The 12,711-nt window shown below is 48.5% G+C and overlaps 1 protein-coding gene and 1 long non-coding RNA gene across 3 annotated transcripts in view; one reads left to right on the top strand and one right to left on the bottom strand.

The window, feature by feature from the left end:
* The window catches only part of TTC7B (tetratricopeptide repeat domain 7B), a 266,729-nt gene extending 263,799 nt beyond the window's left edge, over positions 1-2,930 (bottom strand). For both annotated transcript variants that reach the window (XM_059723173.1, XM_006271821.4), the window contains exon 1: positions 2,730-2,930. In XM_059723173.1, coding sequence (XP_059579156.1) covers positions 2,730-2,850 — 121 coding nt within the window. In that variant the 5' untranslated portion in view covers positions 2,851-2,930. The remainder of the gene's footprint in view (positions 1-2,729) is intronic.
* Positions 2,931-2,956: 26 nt separating this feature from the next.
* On the top strand, positions 2,957-12,655 carry LOC109281694 (uncharacterized). The gene is made up of 3 exons (XR_002088453.2): positions 2,957-7,586; positions 8,913-8,988; positions 10,679-12,655. It is a non-coding gene; the product is annotated as an uncharacterized LOC109281694 (long non-coding RNA).
* Positions 12,656-12,711: the final 56 nt, after the last annotated feature.

The following is a 12,711-nucleotide window of genomic DNA, read 5'->3' on the forward strand; positions in this document are numbered from 1 at the left end:
GACAACCACCTCAAGGTAACCTTGGGGGGCAAACCTGTCCTGGTTTACAGGCAGTTCCCTAACCTCAAACATCACTTCAAAAATAGACTGCCTATTCTCTCCAAGACATGCACGCCCCTCCCTCTCCCTCTCCCCCCCTCCCCCGGCAGATGCCAGCTGTTCCCCACATCAAAACAGAGCAAACTTGCTGAACCACAAGTCTGGCATTTATTCACCAGCACATCTACCAACCACATGCATGTCTTCACCTGCTTCCAGTGCCCCCTTGCTGTGAACCTTGGCCAGATTCCTGAATGAATGAATGAATGAGTGGACACCAATCTGAAAACCAATTCCAGAGATGCACAAAAATCTTCCCTGGACATTTAACTCTTTAATCACCCTGTTCATTCCATAAGTGACCTCAGAGCTGTTCTTAAACAGCAAAACTATAAAAACACGACTTGAATATGAAATTATGGAACAAGAAGTCATCCACAGACTCCCGGATGGTGTTAAGTATGGCTTCAACAGAGATTATGGATTCTTACCCCATTATATGGGCTAGCTTTTATAACCCGTATGCTCCAAAATGGGTTAACCACTTCGTTTATCCTTCCTGATCTCTTCAGCTCATCTTCACCTCTCAGCAATGACCCTCTCCTTAACCTTAGTATTTCAATTACATCATCTCTGAAGTCCATTCATAGCATCTGACAAAGCATTCACCTATGAAAGATTATACATTTCTGAACAAGTCAGTCTCCAAGGGCATTTATACACATGCTCCGGGAGTGGGGAGAGCAATTTAATAATTAGAGTGGCCTGGAGCGTCACACATACCTGCATCCCTGTGCAGCGAGGGCCTTTCAACTAAAGTTCACTGAAAAAGCTTTAGTTAGAGCACCCTCGCTGCCATTTTTCAGTGTGGGGACACTAATACACATGACACTGGAGTCTGCTGGATGTGGTAACCACACTCCAGCAGACTCCATTAAATGAGCCTGCTCCGATGCATGGTAATTACAGAGCATCAGAGCAGCCTTGCTGCATGTGCAGGGGCACCTCGAGTTGCTATGCTGCCCTGCCCTTCTGCTTCAATTTAATCTTGTGAATCATGTGTAGGTGTCTGCACACCTAACGGTATGCATCACCCTTAAAAGGATCTCACAGTACCCTGGTTGAGAATCAGAGCCAGAACAGGACATGGCTACAACAGACTAATTTCAACAGGTGCACTGTTTCCCAGATTGCCAAAAAATTGTCTTCCTAATATATATCAGATCTCTGTTAGCATCAAAATTAGAGCTGGCTATAACGGACTTAAGATTTTAGACACCCTAGTTACCTTGAAGGAAGGTTTTGCTAGCGATATCTTTTATCGGAACTGCATGCTTGGAAGAAGTGTATGAAAAGATTTCTGGCACAAAGTCCTGAAGAAGAGCACTTCAAGAATTCAAGTTTGTCCAACATCTCTTGTCTAACGTACCCAGGGTGTTCATCCTCCTGGCCTGTGGGTCAGATCCCGCCCCAGTGCATTGTTATCTGGCCTGTGGGATTCCTCCCAGGTCTGTGAGGAGCTTGAAGAACCATGACCCTGTGTGCTAGATCTGGCGTGCAGCCCCCACCCCAGGGCGTGGGGCTCCATCCCTCACCACTCAGTCGGCCACAGTGCCAAGAGGTTGAGCACCACAGAACTAGACAGTTGGCCCAATAAGAGATATCACCAGAAGGCCTTGTTTGCCGCCTATTTCCTGGAGCGTTACAGCTACTACAGCACCACAACCCTACTAATTAACTCCAGTCTTCCTCCATCTGATCAATCAGTTGCTACACCCAAGTCCTTTCCTCTGTTGCTGCTGCCCACTACCTTCTGGGCTACTGACAGTTACTGCAGATCTTGCCATTAAGTGAGAACCACGAAGTTCAGTAAATTCAGTCATTCATTCCTACACTGCTGATTACACATTTTAATACACAGGTCATCAGAAGCCCAAAATAGATTTTGTTTTATAAGCGTGGAGCTGAGAGGCTTCTGCTATATGGGTGACGCCCACAATACAGACACACAGCTGCCCATCCATCTCTTCTGCAAAGCTCTTAATTTGGGTGCAAAGCCTGAAGAAATTAAGGACCGCCTTGAAGTTTAAATGCCATTTGTGAGATCTCAGTCAAGAGAAATCACTGAAACCCACCAGGCACCAACAGGGGTTACCACCCACCCACCTGGGGAAGGCTGCAGGGATGCAGGTGTCAGTGGCAACTTTGAAGGGTCTCTGGAAGTTGCCCCAGCGCCAGGACACTCCCAGAGGGGTGCCACCATCGGGCTTAAACTGTGTTTAGCCCCAGCACAGTTGGTGAAGTCAGCTCTGCCCCAGGACTCCCTAAGCCCTTCCCCTGCCGAGAAACCCCAGACGCCCCTCCTAGAGTTGCTGCAGGAAGGGCCCCGGCACCGGCCCCGGCCGCACCTGCTCCCGCCCAGGCGCGGTTCTCCTCAAGGCCAGACCTGCCCCCTCCCATCCCCACCCCTACGCCCCCCCTCCGGGGACGAGGGACCCGCCTCCGGCCCCGCTTCCCGGACAGCGCCGCGCTCGTCCAGCCTCCCCCCTGCCCCCCGCCGGCGGCCTCCCGCGTCCCCGCCCCGGACAGCGCCGGCACCGCCCCCAGCCCAGCCGCGGCCCCGGCAGTCGGCCCGGCCCGGCCCAACGTCCCCGGGAGCAGCGCAGGCCCCCCAGCCCCGGCCCGCGCACCGTTGGCGATGAGCTTGGCCGAGAGCTGCTTGACGAGCTCGGGGACGCGCTCCCACTGGCACTCGGAGCGGCACCGCTCGATCTCGCTCTCCAGCCGCGAGCCCGCCTTGCGCGCAGCCATGGCCCCCTCCGGCTCCGGCCCCGAGCACCGGGCGCGGCGGCGGCGGCGGCACTTGAGGGCTGTGGGCCGCGCCGAGGGGCCAAGCCTGGCGGGCGCCCCCTGGCGGGCAGCTGCAGGGCGGGAAGGGGCGGGGCCACCGGTCGGCCGTCCCTCCCTCCCGCCCGCCCCCAGCCCTTGCTGCGGAGATGGGTCCGGGGGGCGAGCGGCCGGGCCCGGCCTGGCCTTGCTCTTCAGGGACGGGCGGGGCTGCGTGAGCGCAGCGGGTCTAGGCGCTGCGACCAGGGCGGGTTTGGCGACACGAGCAGCAAGGGACGGTATTATGGGGCGGGGGGGCATCCTTTTTTGGCAACGGGCAACCAATTAGCCTAATTTGACCCTCCCCCTGTGCCGTCTCCTTCCCCTGCTCCTTGCCTCTTCCCTTCGCCACTTGTGGCCAGAGGCGGATTAAGGTGGCCTGGGGCCCTGGGCAACCACAACATTAGAGGCCCCCTCCGGCCATGGGAGCTGGGGTGGGGGAGCCCCCTTCCCCTCCCCCTCCTGGTGCTGGCAGGGGAGGCTGGGTGGACTGTGCTGGGCTGGGGGTGACGGGGCACATGCCCCACTCTTCTCCCTGCCCCCGCCCCCCATGGCCAAACATGCAGGCTGGCGCTCCACTCTCACTCACTCTGCCCATGGACACAGACAAACGCACTCTTCCTGCCATGGACGCAGGCACACACTCCAGTCGCTCTACACACACACACACACACACACACACACACACTCCCTGCAATAAATAAGATACATGCATGCATACACACAGATGCACAGTTGTGCACATACACAAACATGCATGCACACACAGACACACACCCAGCAACACATTTCCCCCCACAGGAACTTCCCCACTCTCAATCACTCTGAGGCAGCCCCCTCCACTCCCCTGACGTGAGCCACCCGTGCCCCATTGCACTGAGAGGCAGGGAACTGGTGCTCGACTGTGGCCGTGCTGCCACGCATATATGCACGGGGTCAGCTCAGCTCAGGCCGGGAGCGCTGCGCCTCTGCAGGCAGGTGGCAGTGCTGGGAGAGGTGGCTACAAGGAGCTAAGGTGAATTTTGGGGGTCTATAGCCCCCCCAAGGCCCTCCCAGCGCCGCCACCAGCCTGCAGAGGTGTGATGCTGCATGGCAATCCCAGCCTCCTCCCTTCCCCCCCCCCCAACGTTCCCAGTTTAAAAGCCCACTTTCACTTCCCTGCTGAGGATCCCAGGGCCTGAAGTTGGTAGGGGCCCCTGTGCTCATGCCCAGCTGGCCCATCCATTAATCTGCCTATACTTGTGGCGTTCACGCTGCCAGGTGGCTGATGGTAGGAAGAGTATTTAACCAAAGTAATAATAGTATATATATATGTATATTGGTTGCTCTGAACGTCTGTTGTTTATTCCATATTTCTTCAGCTCTTTCATTGTGGGGCAGTAATGGAGGTGAGGCACACAAGAAGCTTTCCAGTGTGACCAGCTGCCTTGGCTGCACCGTAAAATATAAAATGAATACTGTAAAATCCTACAACCATAGAAACACGAGTATAAGACAAAATATTTGAATGAGTATCGCATTTACTGGTCAGACTTGGCCACTTAAATGAGAAGCAGTCCCTTTTACCTTATTGGCAAAGCTCCCCTTCTGTTCTCTGCAGCCCTTGTTATGGTCACGTACATATTCTGTGCTGTTGTGCTGTCAGGAGGGGTGCCTGGGATGTATCTTCCACCTAGACAGCTCGCTTCTATAAGTCCAGAAAAATAACTTCTTCCGTAGTTAGGTTTATGATTTGTACCTCATTGTATTGGATATGTGGTATGGGCTTCATATCCAGGTACCACTCAAGTACTGATCCAAATAATTTTGATTACATTAAATAAAATACTAAGACTAAGGGATTGGCAGTCGAGTTTTTAAAAAATGCAGCTGATGACAGTGGACTGTTTTAGGTTGCTAAACTTGAGCATCCTGAAACTGATTGGAAACTGTCACTCCTAGTGAAGGCAGAGTTGTTGGTGTTCAGTCTTTGAACCAGATAAAAAGTGTTTTAGGATAAGGCCAAAAAGTAAGCAACTTCCTAAAATTCTGGTCTAAAGTGATTTCCAGAGGCCTGGCAGAAAGCCTATGGAAGAGGTAGGAACCAAATCTGCATCTAATGAGTTCAAGGTCAGTGCTGTACCCAAAAACTGAAGTGCCTGGGAAGACAAAGGGCATGAGAATAAGAGAAAAAGAGACTTGCTTGGTTAAGGATAAGACAGTACAAATCTAGGCTGGAGGAAGTCTGCAGGACTACTGATGATATTTCAAATAGTTCGGTTTAGTTGTGAAAGCAGATGTCTTACACCAGGGCTGTCCAATTGGTGGCCTGTGGGCCACATAGAGCCTGCAAGGGGTTACATTGTGGGCCTGGCCTCCTGCAGTTCTTCCCATGGCTCCAGCTGCAACAGCAGCCAGTCTTCAGGCTTCTCCTACTTCCTCTGGCTTTTGCTGCCTGCCCCTGCCCCCGGGTGAGGCAGCGCAGTACGGCATGGCCTGGGGAGCTGAGCGTGAGCCTAGTGCAGTGCACATTATGTGGAGGGGGTGTGCATGGTGCAGTGAGGAGGGAAGTGCAGTGCAGTGCAGTGCAGTGAGTAGGGGAGGGCCTGCTTGCACAGTCCAGCAGTGGGGGGAAGCATTTGCATACGCATGCACTACAACAGCAGCAGGAGGGTGCAGGTGCAGCAAGCAGGGGAGCTCCTGCATGGAGCAGTAAGGGGGTCTGGCTCTCTCCGGTGTGGCCCACATTTATGTGGCCCCTGCTGGTCTGGCCTGCAAAGTATGTGTCCCCTGGCCCCTCACAACTTGGACAGCACTGTCTTATACATCTCAGTGGCCTATGTGAAATGAATCCATTAGCGGCCTCAATCTAATTCCGGATAGGTGTGCCTACAACACAAAAATATCACCACCAATGTTTAGCATACTAGGAAGACGAGTGACTGGACCCACCAAGAAAACTTTCTCCATTAGAACAAGGGTAAGACCCACTGGCAGAACACTGCGGTAAGACATGGTGTGATATAATGCACTGAGAACAGGACACTGGATTTATATTCTGGGTTTTGTCAGACCAAAGGTATGTAATACTGAGCATCTTTGGCTCAATTTCTTCATTTAAATAGTGGGCTAATATTTGCATGCTGCGCAGGGTCTGCAAGGATTAGTTGATATTTGTCTGTTAAATGTGAATAGGTCAAATCCAGAAGAGATCCTGTGGTTCAGGCTGCCTGTGGTATACCTGTTCTGTTCTTAGGTTTCAGTCTCCAGGCCCATCCACATTGCTAACTCAGAATTCAGATAGGCTGGAAACATTGAATTCATCAAAAATTTAGAGTTTTACATTTTCTGCTTAGCTATTGTAGTAGCCTTTAAAGAAATCTTTGCTCTTCCCCAAGTTCCCTAAATTGTGATTTCCAACCTGTAGGAGGACTGCATTATATTGGTCACCTCAGCAAACTGTTGTATAACTAGATGAATGAATGTGTGAATTTGACAGAGCTACAGCCATCTTAGAAAGCACAGCACACGTAAAGGGATATCTTTAATGTTAACTAATGTGTATGTTGTTAATGTAAGGTTTGTATGAAACAGGCTCATAAGGGACAGATGTTCTATGACATTTTGCTTGGCACGTTTGAACATCTTTTGAAGGAGTCAGAAAAATGTGACGACTAGAGCTCATTCTGTTTTAGCCATTTTATGCTTTCTTAGGACTGCAGGTTGATAACACAGAATACAGACATTGCTAATTGGCTATTTGCCAAGCTGCAGTTATAGCACTTCTGGGCTTCAATCCAATTTCAAACAAAATACATTTCACACTGAAAACAGGAAAGAGAATTAGAAACACGCTGTAACTGAACCTAACATTTTTTAAAGATACATGAGGAAGTGTGAGACAAGAAGGGGAGAAGAGGGAACACCAGAATTAGAATAGTGAAAAGGATGGGATTAGGCTTTCCTTTAAGTGTGCCATCAGAAGCCTCAGCTATATATATGCCTTGACCCAACAATGGTATGTAGCTGGAGATATAATTAAAAGGAAAATTAAAATAAGATTAAGGAGCAGAAGGGCACCAAGAGAAATATTTATTAACGTAACTTGTTATCCATTTAGCCATTAAAAAAAATCAGTATTGCAAAAGGATTAGTATGTTATTAGTTTATCCATTATGGAGCTTGGCCCTAGAAACATTAGCACTGATCACAATACTCACCCAAAACTGTATTCTTATAAACAGAATAACAGTAAAAATATTTATGTGTCACATCAGTAGAAGTTTATTAACTCAGTGGAGCTCACCAATGATGTGAAGCCACTGTATATACAGGAGTCAAAATATTTTGAACTGCGCTGAAGCAATTTGGGATTTTTATGCTACCTCATTATAACCAAAATGTATCTATAACTTAAATGAGTACGAGTCAATTTAACTATAGATGACCCATATCACTATAAAATGATGGTATCTGAAGCATGTTAGCATACAATACTTGACTATAAAAAGTTGGTCTGATCCAGGATATGTACTAAGTGCTAGTGTTTCTTTCCTGTTTTTCATCTGACAGAAGGTGTTTGGTATCTGGATATAACCTAGTCAGTAAATTATCATCAGAATGGATTGACGTGTGTGATTATGTTCAACACACACAGGTCTTGTCTTCATTAGGAATTAAAGGTACGTTCATAATTTGAAGTGAAAGTCTACCAAGAAAGATAGTGACCACTGACCCTTTCTTCAAACTATGTGGAGCCATCACAGAAAAAAGGGAAGAACAAAAATGGTCAGCAGGGTTGGGTTAACAGTTTTAAAAATGAGTTTTAAAGTTGAGAGCTTTCCTATAACCTGCAGCGAGTCATGTGCGTGTAAAAAGAGGTTTCAACAGATTTATTATAAAATAAGGATATGTGTAGGACTGCATTTTAGCTAAGCAGGGCTTGCAGAGAAGTGGGCTTCTTTAAGAATACTACAGGCATAGGAAAAATGCAGCATCATTACTTAAGTAACTTGTTAATATAACTGCAAAATCTATGGTCAACATTTAGAACATGTTTCCCTTGTTCAGCATATGCTACGAAAGTAATAAATTGTACATGTTCTAGCTGCAGAGAAGGAACTTTTAAAATAACTATAATGCAGTGATCATCTATTCTGGTGCTTTAATAAATTTTGATAAACTTGACAACATAGCAAACAGCTGAATCAAATATATTTTCCTCATTAAGAGACATAAACCAGAGATGGGGGTGGGATTTCAAAATTCTTAGCTTCATTGTAGATGTAATTACCTTGTTCTAAACTCTAAGGCAGCGTCCAGACGAGCAAGGCCATGCAGTACGTGCCACACGCTGCACATTCAGGAATTTCCTGTGCTGCTACCTTGAAGTGGGGTTTGTTTAGATCCCTGGCAATCCAGGGGTCAAAAAAAAAACATATAGAAAAAAGTGGGGTGGGCCATGTGGTGGCAGCACACCCCAGCTGCCAGCCAGGCTTCAAGCTGCAGAAGCAATGCGGCTGCAGCTTCCCTGGTCCCCAGGATCTAGTAGGGCTGCTGGAGCCAGCCTCCGCTACCCCACCTGAGTTAACCTGCCACGTGCCAGAGGGCACGTGGCACAGGCATTCCCTGGGGACAACTAGTAACAACACGAAGTGTCCCACTGCTAGTTGTCCCCAGGGAACCAGAAGTCCACGCTCATCTGGATGCAGCCTCAGAAGTTGTTTTTGGATCTTTCTATTAAAATGTCAGGCTGACAGTGTTACAGCCAGCAAAGTAAAGCTCTCTGCCGTTCTCTATTTTATGGTAACAATATTTTAAAATGTAAATTAGGACAAAAATAGCTCAAACTGGAGAGAAGCTTTGCAGAAACCATCTGAGATCACTGTGTTTGAGTCTAGGTTTGGTTTTTGGATACTCAGACAAGTCATATACACAGCCTATGTAAGCTACTATGTGTAGGTAGGGGAGGCATGTAACCTCAGTATTATCATATTCTCCTGTTCCAGGACCAATATGCATGAACTCAAAAGCGTGTCCTATCAAGTCTATTCTTACTGAAGACTACTTGCTGAAATGAACCAGGTGAGAAGAAGCTGCAAATTAGAAAGGTTCCTGCCTGAAGTTTCAAATCATATTTGTGTGAGGGACATAAATGCACAATGAAAAATTTTATTGAGTTATTTATAAAAAGTGTTAAATATGCAAGTGTATCTATTACTTTAAGTTTTATTCAGGTACATCTGCCACTTCAAAGGTATCTTTTCTGTCTGAAACTGTTCATTCATGGTACTGAGTCCTAAAGTGGTTTTCCCTTCCCAAAGTTGATGTTACATCGGGGCAATGTTTCCTCTAAGCTGCACATGCGCGTGGCCGCACACAAAAATCTTTCCGCACACCTTTTTAATGCATGCACCTGCCCAGAGAGGAGCTGGGCATGGAGCGTGGCAGAGGCACTGGGGGTGGGACACTTACCGAAGGTAAGCTCCTCGCGCAGGGCAGGCAGTGGCTCCTTCCCGAGGGAGGAGGACAGGGGCTGGGGGCTGGCATAGGCTCTGCCGGCTCCAGGGACCTGCTCTGCACCCCCGCATCACCTGGGCATCAGGGCTGGGGAGTGGAGCAGTTCCCTGGAGCTGGCAGAACCCACACCAGCCCCCAGCCCTGCCTTACTTCGAGGAGGAGCCACTACCTGCCCTACATGAGAAGTGAGGAGCTTACCTGTTATGTGGCTCATGGAATTTTCTGTTTGATGTGTGCCAAGCAGCCAGAATTAGAAATTTCAAACTGTGTCCTGATTGTCCAGTGATGAAACATTACCTCTCTAGAACCAACCCATACTTCAATATTTTCATTTGGGGGCATAGCTCAGTATTTTTATTTTCATGTTTCCCCATAAAAACATATCATTACTCATCCACAAGATAAAGAAAGTCTTGTTCTGCTCTGCTTCCAGCAGAGATGGTCTCTCTTGGCTCTGCAGTGCAAGGAATATACTGGTTTGTTCTCTGTAGGTATAACTCTCACATGCACAGTTTTTTAAACAGTAGAGCAACTTTTCTTGATAAAGGCCGTGGGCGTTGGGGGAGGAGGGGAGAAGGAAGACACAGTGTCGTAGCAAGATGGGGGCGAACAGGATGACTGCCCTGGGTGCTTAAGCGAAGGGGTGCTAACAAGCACTGCCCAGCCAGTGTGGGGTATGGGATGGAGCCGTGAGCAGCTCATTTGAGGGGCACGGGGATGGGGTGAGGGCGGCTTCCGCTGCTGCATGCCCGGGCAAGCATGGGGGGGAACTGCTCTGCAGGCTCTGCCGGCTCCGGGGAACTGTGAGATGGAAGCAGCGTGCTTGCGGACCGCTACTCTTTAGGGGGAACGTTGATCGGGGCAGGCAATTATTTTGGGTGGAGGGCCACTTGCCGAGTTTTGGCAAGCTGTCAAGGGCCTCATGGCTAGCCCTGCCCCTTGACAGGTGCCTCGCCCCCTGGTCACCATCTTGTGACTGGAAGTCCTGCCCCCTAACCCCTGACTCTTGCCACCAGAAATCCTTCCCTTTGCCCCACGAAGTACTTCTTTCAGCTAGGGGTTTTGCCATCTCGGAACCAGAAAAATACCAAATTGTATTCTAAAAAGCCAACATCTAAAACATTCATTAATCTGATTTCAAAAAATATTTTTGTCCTAGTTTACATGTGCTCGTGTAGTGTACATAGCAGTGATTGTACATAATAGCTTAAAATGAAGGTGTATTTCCTTCTACCTCATTTCCTTCTATGACCAGGTAACACGTCACCCGGACAGGGGAGGAGAGGCTGATATCATTTACTTGGATTTCAAAAAAGCCTTTGACTTGGTCTCCCAAGATGTCCTCATGGTAAAATTGGGGAGCTGCAGCCTCGACAACCTTACAGTCTGATGGCTGGGAAACTGGCTCCGTGGTCAGACCCAGAGCGTGTTTGTCGATGGAACCGAGTCAACATGGCGCATGGTGACCAGTGGTATCCCCTAGGGTTCAGTTTTCAGACCATTACTCATTAATATATTCATAAGTTCAAGAAGTGTTTGGATGATTATTTTGCTGGGGTCATCTGACCTCAGTTGATTTCCTGCCCTTTGGGCAGGGGGCTGGACCCAATGATCTTGCAAGGTCCCTTCCAGTCCTAATGTCTATGAAATCTATGAAGTCTTACTCTTGTATATTGTTGGGGGGTATAGGTTTGCAGGGGGCTGTGGGTGTGTCTGGGAGTTGATAGGTGTGGGCTGTGTGGGGTGAGGGAGCAAGGGGGTGTGGACATGTGGGGTGTGCGAGAGGGTGTGGGGTTCTGCAGGTATGGCAGTGCGAAGAGAGGTGTGGGGTGTGCATGTGGGACTCACTCTATGAATACACATGCACACTCCCATACTGTGCAGCCCTGTGCTCCCCAGTCCAGCGATGCAGCCAGGAGCCACATGGTGCTGGAGCAGGGTGGGGGCAGGAAGCAAGGAAATAGCTGGGGGTGGGGAGGGGCTGGGCTGCTGCATCATGCTGATGGCTTCCTCTGGGTCTTACTGCCCCTGGCTACTGTCATCTTTGACAGGCAGCCAGGGGCAGATAAATATTAATTTTCTAAATTTTTTAGAGTCCCTGCGGGCTGGATAGAATGGCCTGGCAGGCCAAATCCAGCCCACAGGACATATTTTGCCCACCCCTGTGTTACATGCTTTACAAGAGACAAAAAAAGAGAAATATAACCTTAGAAAAAGCCAGCATGGAAGTAATCTATTTTTTATGTTAATTTACTGTAACTAAAGCAGATATAAAAATAAGTCAACAAAGAACAAACTTTTACTAGAACACATCCTTTCTCCTAATCAATTTCGTACCTTTTACTTTAGGTCAACTTCCCATTAATAACTTCACTGAAATATTCATTTCACTTCACTGAAGCACCCACTGTCAGTACTCTTTAATGGCTAAAACTTGCTGATATACTGGGTGACTTCATGCAATATGTGAGTAAAAGTCTCACTGAGGTCAAGTTAGTTGTTCCAATAAGCATGGTACTCAGTGTTGAAGTATGATATTGTGAAGCTGTTAGCACCCACAGTTCCTACCAAAATCTTCCACCTGAGTAATTTAAAGCAATAGTTTTCAAAATATGTTCGGTGGAACCCTGGGGTTCCATGATAGGTCATCAGCAGGGATCCTGGTTTTCTCTGTTTAAAAATCCCAAATTCCCTGATTAAAAAAACCCAATTCTGTATTTTTCTGTGATTAAAATGAAATTCCGCTATATATATAGATATCATTTGAACACAACGTTCTATTGATATATTTACAATTTTAAAGCATTTTGAAACCCTACCAAGTGCCTCAATCATTATAATAAAATAAATTTTAAATACCTAATCATTTTTTAGTTTGATTTGTTTTATCATGGAATATCAGAGCTCCCCCTGCTTCCTTTGCTCACCAGGACCGGGTCCAGCTGCAGCTGTCCCCACTCGCTGCTTTGTAGCACTGAGCAGCCCTGATACACCAGTGTCCTGCCCCTGCCTTTGCCCCTCACTCCTGACCCATAGGCCCCTGGCCCTGCTGGTGCCCCTCACTCCCGACCGGCTGCCCTCTGCCCCCCTGTATGTGAGGAAGGAAGTGGGTGTGTGGGGAAGGGGGGGTGCAAGTATAGGTGACACATGGGAGGGAAGGCACAGGTGATACGGAAGGGCAACACATACCCCTCCAGATTTGTGCGCCCCCAGCCGGGCATGGGGCTACAGCCAGACCAGACGAGCTCCAGGCAGGAGCCACCTCCACGGCTCAACCCAATGCTAGAG

The sequence above is a fragment of the Alligator mississippiensis genome, chromosome 2 (assembly GCF_030867095.1).
Source record: "Alligator mississippiensis isolate rAllMis1 chromosome 2, rAllMis1, whole genome shotgun sequence".
Taxonomy (NCBI): domain Eukaryota; kingdom Metazoa; phylum Chordata; order Crocodylia; family Alligatoridae; genus Alligator; species Alligator mississippiensis.